Below are 20,737 nucleotides of genomic sequence, written 5' to 3'. Positions count from 1 at the left end.
CCAGAGCACTGAATTCAGTGGAGGTAGAAAACTAAGGTGATGCTTCATCCCTCTTACCTTTGCCTCAAAAGTCTCCTTCAGTTAAGGAGCCAGGGTCTTTACATCATTGTGGCCAAACTTTCTATTCTCTTGTTCTTTTAAGTAGTGATAAATAAGGAATTCTATTATGCAATTTTGTCATTTCATACAAGAGATCTGGTTGTAAAGATATCTAAATGAAAACTGCAGACTCTGGAATATACTAGGGGTGCATCAATATATCAGTTGGCTATCAGATTGGCACTGTTAAAAGAAGAAATTACATTATCAGCTATCAGCTTTTTTTGGTTGTTGTAGCCAGTAGTAATGACCATGTGCCCAGATCACCCTGTGCCAATCCCACACCCCGCCGCTGGCCAGACATTCTACAGGTCCCAGTGAGCAGCAAGAGGGGGAGGGGGTGCTACTGCTGCTGCTGCTGCCATCACAATGTTGCACATGCAGCAGGGGCCTGAGCACCCAGAATGCTACAGAGATGTTGGGCTGTACACAAGCAGGGTATGGTGCTGCATGAGGGATATTCTGCTCCACTGGGCGCCAGGTGCCTTTGCAAAAGTTGCTTCTCCCCAGTGGGCATGTGAGCTCAGCTCAGCTGCGTGGGGCCTGCTGGTGCTAAGGCAGCAGCATGCTCTGAGGCTTCAAACGCACCTGGTGCCACTGTCCATGGAAGGGTTCGCCCTGCCTGGCCAGGACAGTAGCATGGGCTGCTCAGGGAGTGGGGTGCAGATTAGGAGCTGTGGGTGAGAGGCGACTTGTGGCAATAAGGTGGTTACAGCCTTCCTTATCGAGGGCCAGAGTAGGTAGGAGGCGTGTGCGTTATAAATGCAAAACAAACAAAAAAAGGTTTACTTATGTCAGTAGTTTAAAATGCCTTGTGCTGTTACTAAATATCGGTTATCAGATCAGCATCTACTATCGGTATTGGCCAAGAAAATCTTTATTGGTGCACCCCTAGAATATACCACTAAATTATTTTCTGGTTGCATTTTTTTTCATTTGTCATTCTTCCAACAGCCTTTAGTTAATATTAGAGCAAGTCAGTAGGGCCATGTGCTTAAAACAATTAGAGTTGGTAAAATATAAGGCCTGCAAATATATCACAAAGACTTGGTATAAAAAAATACTGGGGGGGGGGTTGTTTTGGGGTTTTTTTGGAAAAGTTGTTTCTGACAGTGTATTGGGTACATCATGAACTGTAGATAAATCAACAGGAAACTATGAAGTCATGCTGTTTACATTCAGCCTATAATGCAGAATTTTTTCCACTTCAGAATTGGATCATGTGTATAACATGTCTTGTGATATAACTCAGGATTTTATAATATCTATAGCAGGGGTGGGGAATTATTTTGAGTGGAGGGCTGCTTACTGAGTTTTGGCAAGCTGTTGACAGCTGCATGGGTAGCCCCGCCCCTTGACAGGTGCCCCGCCCCCTAACCCCTATCTTGTGACTGGAAGTCCCACCCCCTGACCTTTGCCACCAGAAGTCCCCCCCCCCCCATTGCCCCTGGAAGTACTCCTTTCAGCAAGGGGTTTTGCCATCTCAGAACCAGAAAAATACCAAATTATATTCTAAAAAGTGAACACCTATACCATTCATTAATATGATTTCAAAAATATTTTTGTCCTAGTTTACATGTGCTTGTGTAGTGTACGCAGAGGTGATTGTATATAATAGCTTAAAATGAAATCTTATTTTTATATATTGTGGGGCGTATACGTTTATGGGGGGCTGTGAGTGTGTGGGTATGTGGGGTGTGGGGGAGGGTGTGCCTGTGGGGGTGGATAGGTGTGAGGGTGTAGGGGGAGGGAGCATGTGGGTGTGTGGATATGTGGCATGTGGGTGGGTATGAGGTTTGTGGGGGCCATGTATAGGGGGGATGGTGGCTGGGGTGTGTGAGGGTCTGCATGTATGGCAGTGCGAGGGGGGTGTGGGTGCATGTGTATGATGGGGGGTGTGTGTGGGACTCACCCTGCAAACGCACACTCAGTCCCTCTCTATGCCCCCCCCCCCCAGTTATCGATGCTGGCCCCGCAATCTGGCAATGCAGCCAGGAGCCATGTGGTGCCAGAGCACTGCAGGGACAGGAAGGCAGAGGAATGGCTGGGGGTAGGGCGGGACTCGTCTGTTGCATCCTGCCAGCTCTCCTTGGGTCCTGCTGCCCCTGGCTCTTCTCATCTTTGACAGGCAACCAGGAGCAGATAAATATTTTCTAAATTTTTTAGGGGCACCGCTGCCTGGATTTAATGGCCTGGTGGGCCAGATGCAGCCTGGGGGTTGTATTTTGCCCACCCTGATCTATAGTTTTAGAGAGTGGGTGATTCAGTTTAGTTGGACATATTAATGGTATATCATCTGATTTGGTATTGAAGGTGGTGGATTGCAATGTTATACCTGTGCCGTGGAACAGCCTTTTGCTGCTTTGATTTGAACCTCAGGATCCATGTCCTTTGCCAACCTTTGGGGTTTTTTTGTGGGTATCCCCTTTGAAAGTAATTGAACCTGAACACTTCCACTTTGCTTCAAGAAAGACTAGTCTTTATCACAGACCTTACAAGATTCTTTTTTCAAGATTTGATTTCACACATCACCTTCATTTAGGGATGGCTTGTGACAGCCAAAGCAGACAGAGAAAAGATAGTGGTGGAGGAAGTCTTAGGCTACATCATCAAAGATTTTTTTCTCTCTTTTAAAGTCGTATGTCGCTGTGCAGGTGGCAAAAAAATTCTTGTTACAAGGAATGGAGAGCCAAACGGGAGTTATCATTATTCAGTGGTTTAAGTGCATGTTAATGAGGAAATTACTTATTTCACTCATTTTAAAATAATTCCAAGTCAGTTTCTAGGCCGCTTATATAGGAACAGGAAATTACTTTAAGGGAACAAAGGGCGAAGTCTTTTCTCTTGAGTTTTGGCCTGTGTGGCCTGCTGAGGTACTATTGGTTTTGGGAGTAATCTGTTCTGTGATCTGTACTTGGGAACTGTGTCCTTCTTGCTGGTGAACACGTGGGAAAGAAGTAGGTTTATTATGGAATGGGATGTGCTCATGAGTATGTTCTTAGTAAGAGATTAAATTCACAAAGTAAATTATTCACTCCAATTTATCCTTGCATTCCATTACAAATCTTCCTTTGTGCATCTATAGATTGCAGCAGTCTAAACAATTATAAAATCATAGAGAAGCAGAGCTGGAAGAGATCTCCAGAGGTCATCTAGTTTAACTCTCTGCCTGAGGCAGGATAATCCCTATTGAAAACCATCCTATATTATCTGTCTATTTGACTTTGAGTCTATTGCTTACATAAATGCACCACACTGGATACTACTAAATTGTAGCTGATTTGGATGACAGATTATTATATCATCTTGTCAGAAGGAATATATTGTGAAAATGCAGATGTGTGTGGCATTAAAAATAAATAACAACTTTATTTTGAGGTTTGGGGTTTTATGGCTCATTTTTCTTCTAGAGACTAATTGTGTTTTTTTTCTAGGTAATTTATTTAAAGAAGACACCAGAAGAAACCTACAGATCACTTTTATCTGGGTCTAATCCACCATATCTCCCGTTTAGGTATGTGAAGTCTTACTTATTTTTTATTACTTTGGAACTTGCTAAATTAAAAAAAGGAGTGATAACGCAGTGATGCAAAAATATTTTGGTTCCAGAATGATTCTTAAAAAATGACTTTTGATGAAAGTTTTGCTTCAGGATAGCATGAGAATTCTGTCTAGTTTGGGAGGTTTGCTTAATGCATGTTTCAGTCTCAGAAAATCATTGGTAATCAGCTACTGTCTTTTTAATGATAATGTTGTTGTCAAAGTGCAACGTGTGAATTAATTTTCCATGTGATGTACTTAGTTTGCAAGCAGAAGAAGCTGCTAATTAGGTTGGAGGTAACTTACTTTCATCAAGATACGTATTTCCAAATGCATATTAGAAAGAGAGAACTAAAGCTCAGAGAGTTTAACTTGTTTTCAGTTCTATTTTATGGATAAACTAGATTATGGTGGCATTACAATGACTCCTAGGTAAGACTGCTTGAAAAATGCATGTACAAAATAGCAAAAGCTACTCTGAAAATTATGTGAAGAAGCCTCTCGCATACTTTCTGGACTATAGCATGCACCATTTCACTGCTTTGACTTCAGCAGCAAACATGCAAGGTGGTAGCTACTACTGAGCTTCAGCTAGAGAAAGAGGATAAGAAGGTTGAATTCAAGTAAAAATATCTTTTATCCAAAGCTAAAAAAAAATTGACATCCCTTTTTGTACTTCTGTGAGGTTATTACTGAGTAGGAGGACATTCCTAACCAGGACCTGACTTGTCAGGAACTGTGGTCTGGAGTGTTCCAGAGTCTGGATCATGTCACAGTTCAAGGTTAATGTAGTGATAGTCTTGCTGGGAACATGGCAGTCTGTCAGCACAAACTCATTGAATCCATACATTTGCACCAAAGATTCTGTTGACCCATAGCCCTAGGGCCACTCTAATCTAATAATTAAAAATAAAATTTAAGTCCTTAACATGTATTTAGAGCCAATGGACCCATGGATTTGTTGAGGCTGACAATAATAACCAAGGCAGCAAATCCAGTGGCACTGGCACAGGCTATCTGGAGAGGCTGTGGAATCTCTATCTTTGGAGGTTTTTAAGACCTAGGTAGACAAAGCCTTGGCTCGTATGGTATAGTTGAGGATGGTCCTGCTTTGAGCAGGGGGGTGGACTAGATGACGTCATAGATTCATAGATGCTAGGGTTGGAAGGGTCCTCAAAGGATAATCGAGTCCCTGCCAGTGGCAGGAAAAAGTGCTGGGGTTGTGTGACCCCAGCCAGGTGCTCGTCCAGTGTCCTCTTAAAGATCCCCAAGGTAGTGGAGAGCACCACCTCCCTTGGAAGCCCATTCCAGATTCTGGCAACCCTAACCGTGAAGAAGTTCTTTCTGATGTCCAACCTAAACCTACTCTCCATCAGCTTGTGGCTGTTGTTTCTGGTTATTCCAAGGAGTGCTGTGGTAAACAGAGCATCTCCTATTCCCTTCTGCCCCTCCTGGTGAATTTATATACTGCCACAAGAACCCCCCTCAGCCTTCTCAGATCCCTCAGCCTTTCCTCATAAGGCCTTCCCTGCTCTAATCATATGAGTGGCCCTTCTCTGGACCCTCTCAAGGTTGTCTACATTCTTCCTGAATTGTGGTGCCCAGAATTGGACGCAGTACTCTAGCTGCAGCCTGGCCAGTGCCTCATTGAGGGGGAGCATCACCTTTCTGGACCTGTTTGTGATGCATCTACAAATGCATGACAAAGTGCGGTTAGCTCTGCTAATTGCTTCATAGATTTCATAGACGTTAGGGCTGGAAGGGACTTTGAAGATTATCAAGTCCAGCCCCCTGCCCAGGGGCAGGAAGTCAGCTAGGGTCAAAGGACCCCAGCAAAATAAGCATCCAAGCGTTTCTTGAATAAGTCCAGAGTAGGTGCCTGCACCACATCTGGAGAGAGTCTATTCCAGGTCTTGGGGCTCGGACAGTAAAGAAGTTTTTTCTTATGTCCAGCCTAAAATGGTCTTGTAGGAGTTTATGACCATTGGTCCTTGTTTTTCCTTGGGGCGCTCTGGTGAACAGACTCTCTCCCAGATCCTGATGAACACCCCTTATGTACTTACAGGTACTTGGTCACATTAACGACTCATATTAATCTTGGAGTTGACAACAACTCTGAGATCTCTTTGTGCTGCTGTGCTGCTGAGAAGGTCATCCCCCAGCCTATAGGTGTACTGGTGATTCCCTCTCCCTAGGTGCAGCACCTTGCACTTGTCCTTGTTGAACTGCATCCTATTGTTCTCTGCCCACTTCTCTAACCTGTCCAGGTCTGCCTGGATTTGGTTTCTTCCCATCAGTGTGTTTGCTTCGCCCCATAGTTTGGTATCATCTGCGAACTTGAACAGAGTACTTTCCACACCCTCATCCAGGTCGCTGATGAAGATATTGAACATCACCGGCCCAAGGACTGAGCCTTGGGGGACCTCACTGCCCACATCTTTCAAGGTGAATATTGACCTGTCCATCACCACTCTCTGGGTATGACTCTTAAGCAGATTTGCCACCCACCTGATTGTGTAATTGTCTATGGCACAGCCGTTCAATTTGTTTATGAGACTAGGATGGGATACTGTGTCAAAGGCCTTCTTAAAGTTCAAGCAGACAACATCTACCTCGACACTTGCATCTAAGCTTTTAGTGACCTGGTCATAGAAAGAAACAAGGTTAGTTTGGCAGAATCTACCTGCTATGAACCCATGCTGGTTGCCCATCAGTATTAAATTACTCACTGGACTCCTACAAATGTGATCCTTGATAATTTTTTCAAGGGTTTTCCCAAGGATAGAGGTGAAACTAAATGGTCTATAGTTACTTGGATCTTCTTTCCTCCCCTTCTTGAAAATAGAAACCCCATTGCCCCTTTTCCAGTCCTCAGGGGTCTCACCTGAGCACCATGAGTGCTCAAACAGTCATGCCAGTGGCTCTGCTATGATACTGGCTAATTCTTTCAGCACCCTTGGGTAGAGCTCATCTGGTCCTGCTGATTTAAAAACATCCAGCCCCTCCAAGTGACTCTTTACTAGGTTGGCACTGACAGTTGTTGGGCTGGTGTTTTCCCTGCTTCTGTCAGTAATGCATTTGGGAGATGTATCTAGATCCGAGTTCAAGAATACAGAGGCAAAAAACTCATTGAAGAGCTATGCTTTGTCCCTCCTATCTGTCACCAATTACCTTGTTTATCCTGTAGGGGTCCTGTGCTGCCATGCTCCTTCTTTTTGCTCCCTATATACCTGAAGAAGGACTTTTTGTTGTCCTTTAATTTTTGTCGCTAGCCTGAGTTCTAATGCTGCTTTGGCCTTCCTCACTGATACCCTGCAAGTGCGAGCCAAGGAGGTATACTACTCCTTGGTAGCTACCCCCTGCCTCCAAAGCCTGTATGCCCCTTTTTTTGCCGTTAGGCTTTCCTGGATTTCCCTGCTTAGCCAGGAGGGTTTCTTAGCCCCTTTGCCCCCTTTATTATGCAGTGAGATTGCCTCCTTCTGTGCCCAAAGGATTGCTTCCCTGAGGAACGACCACCCTTCCTGGACCCCCATTTTGTCAATGCTCTTGAACTTTAATGCCCCACTAACTAAATTCCTAAGCACCCTGAAGGCAGTCTTTCTGAAGTCTAGCACTTCTGCCCTGCTGGTTACTTTTCCTACTCTTCGCCGAATAGTGAATTAAATCAATTGATGGTCAGTATCCCCTAGGTTGCCTTGTACCTCCAGATCCCCAGCCAGATCGTCCCCCATAGCCAGCACCAAGTCTAGCAAGGTGTTCTCCCTAGTGGGATCATATACCTCCTGCGTTAGGTGGGGGTCCTGTATGCAGGTTAAGAACCTACATGAGCGATTAGTTCTGGCTGACTGATCCTCCCAGCAGATGTCAGGGTAGTTTAGGTCACTCATGACAACCATATCTCTTGACTGTACAGCCTCTGAGAGCTGCCCAGAGAGTTCTAGGTCTAGCTCATCCTTCTGGTGTGGCGGTCTATAGTAGACCCCCACCACCAAGTCCCTTTCCCCTTGCCCCCCTTGTATCCTAACCCACAGTACCTCAGTTTGGCCCTCCTCTGGTCCCATCTTGATTATAGAAGATGTATATTGCTCCTTAACATACTGAGGAACATGCCCCTCCCCTTTTTTCCCCACTCTATCCCATCTGTGCAATCTATAACCTTCAATGCCTACTGCCCAATCATGAGTAGGGTCCCACCAGGTTTCAGTTACCCGAACCAGGTCGAAGTTGCTGTTTGCAAGCAGGAGTGCAAGTTCCTCCTGCTTGTTCTCCATGCTCCAGCAATAGTGTAGAGACATTTAAGCCCCCCAACAGGTGCCCTTGGTACCCCCTTGTCCTGATGTTTGTCAGGCCCCTTAGTGCTTAACTGGGCTGATTCATCGCATGGCTCATGGTTCTCTGAACATAGGTTCTTGTTGTCCACTGCATCCCCATCCCCTGATGAACCTAGTTTAAAGCCATTTGGAGGAGATCAGCCAACCTGTAAGAGAACAGACTCTTACCTTTAGAAGAAAGATGAAGACCATTTCATCCCAGGATACCTCTCTCATGGAAGTGTGGATCTTGGTTGTAGAAGCCAAAACCTGCACAATGGCACCAACTTCAGAGCCGCAGGTTGACTTCTCTAATGCAGGCGTCTTGGTGTTGAGGGCAACTGCTGAACAGGAGGATCGATGAGAAGACCACGTGTGCCCCCAACTTCCTAAGCCTGGCCCCAGAGCTTTGTAGTCACTCATGATGCATTCCGGACTACTCCTGGCTGCATCATTCGTGCCCACGTGGACAAGGACCATGGGATAGTAAGTGGAAGACTGGATGAGGTCGGGAATCCTCGCAGTGATGTCTTGGATCCTGGCACTGGGCAGGCAGCAAACCTCCCGCGCCATGGGATCCAGTCGACAAATAGGCCCCTCCATGTGTTTCAGGAGGGAGTCACCCACCGTGATGACCCGGCGTCTCATCTTCAGGCTGCTCAGTTGTCGCTCAGCCTGCGTGGTTAATGCAGATGTGTCTTCCCCTGCAATTTCCTCTGCTGCATCATCCTTCAGTGCTACCAGGGCTTCATATCTGTTCCCCAGTTGTGTTGGGGAAGCAGTCACAGCCGCACACTGTCTTGCTCTGGAAGTCCCTCCTGAGGTCCCTTCCAACCCTAATTTTCTATAATTCTATGATTCTCTGACTAAGGTATGTGTATGTGTGGGCAAGTGTTGACCGTAGTTCTGACAGACTTCAACCATGCAGGCTGAAATGTTTCAGGTGAGTGTCAGCCTCAGCCTGAATTGAGTGTATTTCTTTTTTATTAAGCTCCAGTCAGAATGATTCAAACATTTCTGAGAATAAGACAGGATGGGGGCCCACCTTTTAAAAAAAAAAAAAAAAAAAAAAAAAAAAAAGAAGCAAAAAGCTTCTACTACCTATAATTAGTATCCAAAATGATAAAATACAGACCACGTTATACAAGAAACCCACAGACCAACATATATATCTGCACAGAACCAGCAATCACCCTAAACACACCAAAAAAGCTGTGATATACAGCCAAGCCCTCAGATACCACCGCATTTGTACTGAAGAGAACACCCGGGATTGCCACCTCACCAATCTTAAAAAGGCTTTCACCCAGCAAGGACACTCCTCCAGAGAGGTAGATTGCACGTTTGAAAGAGCCACCCGGATACCACGTGAAGAACTGCTGCAGTACAGAAAAAAACCCCCCACAAATTGCACACCGCTGGTTATGACATATCACCCCTCCCTCGAACCCGTATGAAAAATCCTCAAACAACTGCAACCCATACTAAAAAGAGACCCTATTCTTAAGAAGATCTTCCCAGAGCCACCCATTCTAGCCTTCAAACAAGCACCAAACGTCGCCAACCTCATCACCAGAAGCAAACTTCCTCAAGCCCAGAACACACCAAAAGGATCCAGACTGTGCCATGACAAGAAATGCAAAACCTGCCAACACATCTCCACCACCCCCACTATTACTACACCCCACAACAGAGCCATCAGCATCCTAGGATCTTACAGCTGCACCTCCAGAAATGTAATATACCTCATCCAATGCACCAAATGCCCTGATGGAAGATATGTAGGAGAGACCAGACAACAACTGCGCACCAGAATGAATGCACACCAGAAATCTATCAAAGACAGAAATACCCAATTACCGGTGGGGGCACATTTCTCACAAGAAAACCACTCTCTCTCCAATCTCTCAGTCCTGATCCTCAAGGGAAACTTACACAACACTTCCCAGAGACGAGCCTATGAACTCCATTTCATCAACCTCCTGGATACTAGAGATCACAGACTAAACATAGACATTGGATTTTTGATACATTATAATCTGCCTGGCAACTGACTGCCCAGCCCCTGGCTTCTTTACTTTTCATTCCATCCAGGAAGAGCACACACCAACTGCTGAAACTTCCTTAGCCTGACGAAGGGTTTTTGAACTCGAAAGCTTGCTTAATAACAATTCTCCAACCATTTGGGTTGATCTAATAAAAGATATCAAATTCACCCAAGGAACCTTGTCTACTAACCTAGGGTTGCGGTGAGCAATAATTTTGGCTGTAGGGCCACTTAACAAGTTTTGGTGAGCTGTTGAGGGCAACAAACATAAAATTAATTGTGAAGATATCATTTTAACAAATTGTAGATAAAAAACAAATCATATGCTAAAAATCAAATATCAAAATAAAATTTAATTTTTGTCCTAATTTATATTGTTTTGAGTAATGTATATACAGGCAATTGTATAATAGCTCAAAATCTTTCTCTTAAGGGATCAACACCAACCAGGAGGACATAGCCAAGGGAGGATGTTCCCTCCCCCAGCAGAGCCCTGCTACCACCCAGCCACTTCCCAGATCACAAGGGAACTGCTGCCTCAGCCTGCATCCTGACCCACCCTTCAAGAGCCTGCCCCCCATACCCACCTGCTTCTCACCCCTTCCCATGCACACATACCCCCACAAAATCTGGGGAAACCCAGCAGCCCCCTCCAGCCTGCCCTAGTTCCATGCCAGGGCCATGCAGTCTGCACTCACCTGCAACCTGGGGTTCACCTTTCCTCCAGGAGGCATCCCAGCCTCAGGAGACAGTCTCACGTGGGCAGATGGGATGGGACAGGAGCTGCACTGGCTGCGGCTGGGAGATGGCAGGTGGCTGGGCTAGCTTGTGACACTGCTTGGGGCAAGGCAGGAAGCAGGGCTGGGATTGGGACTGGGGCTTCATCTGCTGGGAGGCCCTGGGGAAACTTCACTGCCTCTGGGCACCCACTGTGCGGTCCTAGCACCCAGGGTGGCTCCTACCACCTCTGAGCTACAGGCATGAGGGATGCCACTGACCCAGCCCTAGAGGGGGTGTTAGGGCCTGCTTGCCCAGGGCCTGCCGAGTGGGCCGTTAGGCAGAGCTATTTCTGCCCAGTGTCTCCTGTGGCACCAGCAGAGGCTGGAGCCGGAGTTGCTGCCTGCCCACAGGCTGGATAGAATCAATTAGCTGGTCAGAGACAGCCCGTGCACCATATTTGCCCACCCCTGTGCTAACCCATGTTTTGCAAGAGGAATTCAACCTTTGTGTGAGCATGCCTTTCTAGGAAAATCTACCAGGTTTAGCAAAAGCTATACGAACCTTTTGGGGGAAAAATACACTGCTTGCACAAGTTTGATGAAGGCACATCAGAGCTTTGCAACTTAATATTCTGGAGATTTCTGTTCTCTGAGCGTACTGCAGCCAAGAACAGAATGGGATTTTTTAAATTTCTGGCATGGATTATGTTGAGGTCTGGCACTAGAACCAAGAACAGAGAGCTTGCCCCTTTTCCATTGCAGTGTTGGAGAAGAAAGCTGTCTAAAGCAAATGCAAAGACAAAAGTCTGACCTGTGAAGTTACATGGGGGCCAGGAGTAGACTAATAGGGAGTTTTATTGAGGGAATCTGTCTAGAAGCTGTTGAAGAAGGACAGAGAGCTACTGTATTGAGCCTTTGAATTATTGTCCAGGGAAACTGGAAATAACTGGAGGGCTGGTGGGGAGGCATGTGAAAAGGATATAGTGGAGAAAGAGGAGTATCTAGACAAAAAGACTTGACAAGAAGCTGAACAGGAAGAGGGGACGCTGAGACTGGACAATAAGCTTGTAGAGTGGTGTGGGAGCATTGAGGATCTAGAATCTTCTTTTAACACAGGGTTCTGGGGTGGGTTTTTTTGCTATATTATGAATTTAAAAATGCAGATTCTGAAGTGGCTGGGTAGACTTATTACAGAGCCAGAAAGCTTGCCTGGTAGTGGTATTAGGAATCACTTCCAGAAAGGAAATAATAGGTTTCATGTCTTCCACTTCAAATGTGTGGATATTTTGTTTTGTTTTCTCTCCTCCCAAACTAAGCTGCTTAGTTGCATGGACAAATCTGAACTGTCGATAATAATATGTGAATGAAGAGAGCTGTTTTGGACAGGAGGAATCAGACCAGGGAAGGAAATGAATTTTGTATGAATTATCATTGATATTCAGAACTTCCTGGCTCAAATCCTACACTATTAAAGTAGATTTAGGCATAACGATAGTTTCATGATAGAGATTATCTGATTTTTGGAGGTCATAATTTCTCAGTGTAATAATCCAAGGCATCACTGTTCAATAATAATAGATAGTTTGTTAGGGAAGAGTTTTCATATGACAGATATTTTAGAGCATCTCTCTTGTATGAAACAGATTCTTCTTTTAATTAAATACTAGAAGATTGCAGAATTGACAGATTTCTATTGAGGACACCTAAATGTGTTTTTCATTTAGTGTTTTACTCAACTGATCCAGTTTCATTTAGCTTGGTGAGCTCAAACAGTGTTAATCAGATTAGAACTTCAGCTGTCAGGTCATTTAAACACTGCTGCAGCAACATATTGTGGAAAAGATATCAGAATATATCTTTCTGATGAGTTATGAAAGCATTTTAATAGCTGCAAACTTTGAGACAAGGAAGGAGCTTAGAGAAATTTAAAATTACGTAAACTAGTAAAAACTACTAGAAATTACTGTTATATGTTGAGACTTGTCTTATTTTTGGCTGACTCATTTTCATTGTAGCCAAACTCTGGTTTTCTGCTGCAGTATGTAGGCTCTTCCTTTTGAAAAAAACAGCATCATATCCTTCATAAACATCCTGCTTCCTATTGTAACTTTGACGTTTTACTTTTTTTTTTTTTTTTATTTCAGCATCAAGGAAAAGGTTTTTGCAAAGTTACCTAATATGGAAACATGGACACATTGTCTTTATACTAAAAAATATAGATTTTAATACTTATAAATTTGCATCTGAAAATCTGAGATTAAATTTAGAGGTGGAATTTTATTCATATTCATATTTTTTTCTTTGTCAAACATTGAGGAAAACTGAAATGGAATTTTTTCCCTAGAAGTGGTTAAATGGGAAGACCCTATATAGGGGGTCTGTGGCCTATGACATTCATTGAACTGAGTGTTCCAAGAAAATAAAGACATAAGAGAAAGAAATACCTTTTGAGGCTTAATGTTTGTATGATCATGCTTGCATATCTCACATAGATTCCAGCAACTATAGTTCATGCCATATTTAATACCTCATATGTGTAGAGATTTACATTTTTCATGTTTTGAAACCAAATATAAATCTGTGTCAAATAGCAATTTAGCAGTTCAAATACCTGAAGGGCAATTACAGAGAGGAAGGAGATGAGATTTTTCTCTGTAAATGTAGGGGACAGAAATAGGAGTCAGTGGCCTCAAGCTTCTGCAGTGGAAATTTAGGTTGGAGATTTAGGAGGAACTTTCTGACTATGAGGGTACTCGAGCATTAGGGTGGCCATCGTAGAGGACATTCCAGTTTTCTGCTACTCTGTCCTTTGTCCTCTATTGATACAAAACCCGACGCCTTTGTGGTCCTCCATTTTTCTCTTTGAGAGAGGTCTCTGTCATAAAGGTCCAGTTTCATATCAATAGAGGACAGAGGACTGCCGGACTGCCCTCTATGATGGCCACCCTATCAAGCATTGGAACAAGCTACACAGGTAAATTCAAAAGTAGGCGAGGCAGACATTTGGCTGGGATGGTTTAGTCAAGCATGATCCTGCCTTGAGCAGGGGGCTGGGCTAGATGTGAGCTCATGAGGTCCCTTCCCACCCTGCTTTCCTAGGATCCTCTGGTCCAAATTTTGGCCAGGACCAGAAGTGTTCTCTATCACTGTGACTGCCTGACACTCTTCTTTTTAAAATCCCCTTTTCAGTTGCATATAACTTTACCAAATTCACCCTTTGGAGCTGAACTTTGTTCATGCCACGTACCTGCTGCCTCCTGAATTGTTTCAACCAAAACAGTTGAGAATAAGGTTAGGTGAGAATTTTTGTCAGTGTAAAACTTTGGCAAGCTTTTCAGAAACATTTGAAAAGCTCCAGCATGACCATGTTTTGGCATTGGTAAGTGATATACCCTTGAAAAATCTTAGTTTGCATGTGGGCAACTGTCTTATTTTGATTTTTAGCGCTGATGTCTGAAGATTTTGAGCATGCTTGAACATCTCACAGCTATGAATTACATGCATACTGTCCCCACAGAGCAGCTCTTGCTCCAGGCTACAGGGGCAAAGCTGGACTTCCCATGTAATTGCTGCTCCCTGTTCTGAGCTGGTCATTGGAACTGAGAGCAGAGTGCCAGTTTCTCCCTTTTACCCAGGGATCCCTTTGCCAGCACCCAAAACAGCACTGGAAGAGGAAGCGGTCTCAAATAAAAGTAAAGGAGACAAGTCAGACTGAGGGAGAAAGATGCAGTGAAACATATTGGCAGAGAGGAATAGAGAGTGAGATTGTCTAGCCAGAGGACTAGGATTTGATTTGGGGGGTGGGGAGGGAGTGGAATTGGGTAGATGAAAAAAGTGGGACTAGGAATTGGTGGAAGGGATGGAAGAACTTGGAGCCAGTTAGCTCAAGGGAACAGATTGGATGTGGAACTGCGGGGAAATCTGAACATGTGGGTGTGTCTGTGTGTATAAAGGTTAAAATGAAGAACAGCTATTTGACTTGAATTTTACTTTTAAGTATTTCAGGGTTTTTTTTTCTTAATGGAAATACTGATTTGGTTGCAACTCACCTTGGTGACCTTTGTTTTATATTTAAGTTTCATGAAATTCAAGAGAGATGAACTTTAGGCCTCTGTTTATGGAAGGATTTAAGACCTTCCTAAAAGTAATTGGCAGCCAGACTGGTGTAGAGCAAGAGGCCTTCTCTCTGAGCAAATGCTGTTTGTCTAATTTGAAGAACACTAATGGTTTCCTTTGCAATTATATTGGGATGGTGTAGGAACTGTGGGATTTTCTGTGATTCTGTCTCGTTCGTGGTTTGATAGGAAGAGTGTTTAGAAGAGACTGAACTGTTGTATGCCAGCACCAAAAATCAGAAGTAGGAAAGTAGCATTTTAGTTGGCATTCTGTTATGGATGAATACATGTTGTCTATAGCCTATGAGAAGCTTTTGTAGTCATAGATAAGACACCCCCTCAGTGGTCACTTTGTTGCGGCAACATTGGGTAGTGTTTGTGTATGGTATCTTATGTGTTCACTGTGAGAGGTGATTTTACTTTAAAAAGCCAAAAGATATGTTGGTAATATTTCTTTGGAGATCTTAGGTACTCTCAAAACAGGTAACTTGAGCTCAGTGAGCTATTGTCTCACTATTCCCATTCATACAACACTCTAAAGATACCAGTAGTGAATGATTTGATTTTAACAGAATTCAGATTTTGAGATTACACTACCAGATTACATATTGACAGTAAAGTTTTAAATGATTGCAATGTGCAGTACTTGAGATAATCTTTGAAGAGCTCTCAGGATGCAGATGATAATTTATAAATACAAAATGCATACCAATATATATTCATATATTTTCACTGTTAACTACTGTTTCCACATACTAATTTTTAGCTTTAAAATTCTGAGGTTGGAGATGGTAAACGCTTAGAAAAGGACCTCTGAATTTTTTTAGCTGAAAGCATAAATGTAGTTAACTTCAGACATTATTTATTCTGTACTTTAAATTACCTATATGTTGAAATTTGTTTTTCATTGAGTGTTACTAGAATATGCTTGTTTTAGCTAAACAGGCACTTGATTAATGAAGTGCAAAAGAAATTAATAAAGTTAGAAGGGGAGTCTTTAAATAAAATGACCATGTTGGGTTTATTGACCAAGTAAAAGAAAATGGGGGAAATACATCTAGGAGTGAGATTTTTTTCTAATAATCGCACTGGAACGATCATTTTGTTACATTTTTTTTCTTTTTTTGTTACACAAATACTGATTTAAAGAAGTGGAAAGATCTGCTATAACAGCAGGGACTAAACATTTTGGCAGGCATTCCACAAAGTAAGCTGCACATTTCATGAGTTCCACTCCAGTCTTTTTCTCTTGCTCAATCTGCTTCTCTGCTTTCTGCTGCTTGCTTTTTACTCCCTACCTGATCTATTGCTCTACTTTATGCTCCCTGTCCTCTCTGCCCTGTGCCACGCACAGAGGCTATTCATGCTGCTATTAGAACACATGCCACTCTGTACTTTGACATCATAGCAAACCTTTAAAAAGGCTCATACCTTTTGTTGGACCATCTGATCACGGTTGGGCTAAGTTTGTTAAGAAAAAAATACTGGAAACATTGTCAGGATACAGCTGCCAGTGTTATTGTGTCATGAAAGTGTATTCTTGTGTGGCTGCACAGTAACAAATCATATTGGCAAAAGGAGTGCAGCACTATACATGGTCTTGTGCAAGCCATCTTGGAGATATTTTGTTGTAGTTTGGAACATCATCATTATGTTTAGATTTATGGGAATCCAATCCCAAACTCCCACAACCCCTTCTATTCATTTCATAATCTCCATTTCTCGTGTTAGTTTTCAGTCTTTCTGCTGTCTTGCTGTCAGAATCATGGCTGCTAAACAGATCAACAGAGAGCTTACATTTGATTTAGAAATGGGTGACAGATTCTTTGCTCTTGGCATAACTGTCACAGGGGTTGGGTGTACATCAGTGATAATCAGAAAATGGCGGAGGAGTGGATGATACAGGTGATGGATATTTATCACAAGCTGCCCAAATGGTGTCAGATAGAGTCCTGTGAAAAGTGTTAGGTGGTGGGATGATTAAGCTGGTATATATATTACTCATGAGGGTACAGAGAAACAGAAATCTTGAGGAGTCTAACTCTGCTGGCATCTTTTGTAGCAATGGTTTCACAAGCTCTTTGCAGAGTTGTTCAACTAAAGTTGGCATACTGTGGTGGGAGAAATGAGGCAATTCTTTCTAAAATGTGTGGGTAATGGTGATTATAGTATTGAACTCAAAATGTCAGTAAAATGGCAGTAAGGCAGACAGGCAAACAGAGATGTATAAGCCAAAATGAATCAGAATTTCCGCAAGAGAAGAATTTCTCTTTCCAGTTTCACTGTCTTGAATGGTGGTACCCTAAACTGGACACAGTACTCTAGGTGAGGCCTCACCAGTGCTGAATAAAGTGAAAAAAATGCTTCTTTTGACTTGCAGGCAGCACTCCTGCTAATACAGCTCAGATTCACCTTGGCTTTTTTTTTAAAAAGAGCACACTGTTGACTTATTCATCTTGCATCCAGTACAGCTCCAGGTCTTTTTGTGTAGTATCTCAGTCTAGCCAGTCATTCTCCACTTTGTATTCTTGCATTTGATTGTTCTGTCTTAAGTGCAAGACATATCCTTATTGAATTTTATTCAATTAATTTCAAACATGTTTTTCTAGATCTCCAAATGTTTCTGCAACTCCCTTTAATTTGGTATCCAGTGCAGATTTGCTAATTATGCACTCATTTCCACCCTCCGAGTCAGTAGTCAAAATATTGAACTGCGCCACATTCAGAATAGACGCCTGGGAAATTCCGCACACAGGGCTGTGTTCACAGGACAGATTTTACTAGTAAAACTTTATAGTGAACACTAGGCCTTTTAGTGAGTCTCAGGAGTGATTTTTATGGCCCTTTGTTGCTATGAAAAGAATACATGGTAGTGTTATATTTTAGTTAATAGTAAATTTGAAAGCCATAAGAATTTTGGTTTACTAGGACACTTGAAATCTATAATACATTCCTTCTTGTATAATCAGATGAATGATTGTGAACATAACTCTAATAGTAAACCATCTATTTACAATAGTTGACTAAAGGGTGCCTTGAATAATAATTGTCGTTTGAGTTTGTAAAGCTAACTTTTACAGTTCACAGTTTTAGAAGCAAAGCATATTTTTTCTAAAGAAGCCTGAAATATTGCTCCCTTTTGTGCAATAACAAAAAAAAATCAAGTTTGAAACAAAAAAATGGTTTATTTGCCAAACCCTACAAAGCCATTTGCATACAGGGAAAAGGGCTTTTTAAAGATCCTTTACGTAGTCAGCCTGGGATAGCTAGGCCTGATTGATTTATTTACATATTTATTTCTTTTTATTTACTGTTGCTGCTGTAAAATGAGCTTTTGGGTTAATATTAACTTTACAAAAAGTAAGAAATGCCACATATTAAACAGGTGCATTTTTCTTATCTACCAAATGAAAAATTGAACAGTGATATGATTAATATTATATTATCAACAATAGCTGGTTTTGAAAATGACATGAGGAGATATCCTTATATTTGAACTGGGAACCTACTAATAACAATGGCATGGGTGTTTGTATGCTACCAGGAGGGATGTGAAGAGTTCAGCTGGGTGGATGCAGTAAATTTTGTGCCAAGTCTTTAGAAGGGAGCAGTTATCAGGAATCCAGAACACTGTTTTATAATTCTGCTTAAGAAAATAGTCAAACAGATTTTACCTTTTGTGTATTGATTGGTTTGCAAGCAGTAAAAGAACAAAGAGATATCTGAGAAACTTGTACTTTGATTCTCTTCTGGCACATATACTTTGAGATGAATTGTTAAATATGTTCTAACATCATGTTCATTAATATTAGTTACATGCACAAATGAGAAAACAGCTTGACTTTCAAAACTAAGAATTTTCAGGGCTGACATCTATTTAAAAAAGTGTTTGCTTGTAACACACACATTTGGGCCAGAACTTGTGGAGGGGCCATATTTTGAATCTCATCATTACATTTCTAGCTGCTTTTTACAGTAGAACTACACTTCAAATCCAGACTTTCCCACATTAATTCTTAATGAATTAATTTCAGGCTGAAAGACAGGAAATGTTCAATTTTATATTCTAACTGGATTGCTTGGTGTCCTCTCTTGGAATTGATACTAAAAGTGATAGTGACTATCACCAGGTTAGATCTTTCATTTGTGGCTTTGAAGATTGTTTTCCCCCCCGAGTCTCCCTCTCTCCTCTCCCCCGCTTTTTATTTCCCCTCAATTTCTTATTCTCCACTTTATTGTTTGGCTGAAGAAAATGCTGAGTAGATAAACATTTCATTATTATATATGCAGCTTTATTTATATCTAAAACCAAACTGCCAGCTGGTCTTAGAAAATTTGTTTTACCTTGTGTTTTTTACACAATAGTAGGTTTTATGAAATGAAGATGAAAAATAACTTTTCTTGAAAACTGGTAAAATTTTTTAAATTACCCAGGGATATCACATTTCTTTACTCCTTACATTTCATTTTCACATGGATAAGTAGATTTGAATGTACTTACTTATTTGAACCAAAATAATTAATTGGGGGATACAATTATTTGCATAAGTATTTGGCAGTCAGACAAAAATGGAATTTAGGCAAAATACATTTCTTGAGTTAGGTGAAACTGGTGTCAGTATAGCACTTCTTATTTATATATCAGAGATACAGTGTTAAATTTTAGATGTAACACATTGGTTCAGTATCTCTGAAGCAGTATCAGATGTGTTATGTGGTGAAAGAATATGTATTGCATACATATTAATAAAGCTAGTATTTATATACTAGTTGCAGTGAGACAACTGGGAGTAAAAGTAAGTGCTGTGCACTTTTGCACTCAGATCCTTTTTGTATGGTAAAATAGTCTCCCCTCCCTTCAATTAATGTATATTTTTATCATTATACATTAATTTTATGTTTATTTCATGTCTTGTGTTAGAGACAGACATTACTTGTTTATTTTTGTGAGCTTATGTAGAATATAAGTACTTAACCACCAAATTTGGAGCCATGGTGCCACCCTTTGTAAAGCAATCAGAACATGAGTAAGTTTTGTGGAAACCCTGAACAAAGTATGCATTCAAATTGAAAATGCTTATTATAATTTTCCATCAGCTTTTGAACAGCTTCTTCATCAAGTGCCATCACTTGGTGTTCAACCCCTGTGGTTGTGGTCAGTTGGTTAATATCACAGGCTTTTGTCAGTCCCACACAGGTGATGCTGTCAGGGTTTGACTATGTAGTTCATTGTCTTATTGACCATACTTATGTCTTTATTTATGTTGATTCAGTGGGGTTAATATGAAGCAAATAGTTTTACCGTTTAACATTGTAACATTCGAGTGACCATTTTTGCCAGTAGTTGTAGTATTTGCATATACATGTTAAGTGTGAATTTGTATGCTCATCAGTGAGAAAACCAGGTCTTGCATAGGTACATGTGAGTGTGTATTTTTTCTCCATGCTGAATACTGTGGAAGCTCCAACTTACAGAACTTGATAAGTTAATTCACTGGTACATGGGCAATAGTACCAAGCAAATTGCACCCTGCTGGCAACAGCATATTTTGTTCTGCCCATCAACCTTAGTTTTAACTTTCTTTAACCATGCCTCGGCAATCTGGGTCTTTTAATAATACAAATGATTAAGACTTTCCTCAGTTGGTTATTTAGTAACTTATTGTTTTGTGGTTTGCCATGTCACAGTTTCTGCACACATTTTATTAATGATATTTTTTTTCAAATGATAAACAGTTCTGTAAGTAAAAAGAACAGAAATACTCTGTTTTTAAAGTGGTGGTCTGCTGTCTGAAAATGGATTACTTTGAACCATGGGCGACTGGTGCCTCCGGAGTCTGGGAGGGCACCAGATTGCCAACCGGGGGGGGGCGCGGTGAGGTTGTCCCCCAGCGGCAAAATGCTGAC

General features: G+C 41.9%; 1 protein-coding gene across 2 annotated transcripts in view; it reads left to right on the top strand.

The window, feature by feature from the left end:
• CDC14A (cell division cycle 14A) overlaps positions 1 to 20,737 on the top strand; it is a 133,047-nt gene that overhangs the window by 45,303 nt on the left and 67,007 nt on the right. For both annotated transcript variants that reach the window (XM_014599770.3, XM_006273727.4), the window contains exon 5: positions 3,534 to 3,613. In XM_014599770.3, coding sequence (XP_014455256.2) covers positions 3,534 to 3,613 — 80 coding nt within the window. The remainder of the gene's footprint in view (positions 1 to 3,533; positions 3,614 to 20,737) is intronic.

Source organism: Alligator mississippiensis, chromosome 5, assembly GCF_030867095.1.
Source record: "Alligator mississippiensis isolate rAllMis1 chromosome 5, rAllMis1, whole genome shotgun sequence".
Taxonomy (NCBI): domain Eukaryota; kingdom Metazoa; phylum Chordata; order Crocodylia; family Alligatoridae; genus Alligator; species Alligator mississippiensis.
The sequence above is the reverse complement of the archived record's forward strand: the minus strand, read 5'-3'. Positions and strand labels throughout refer to the sequence as shown.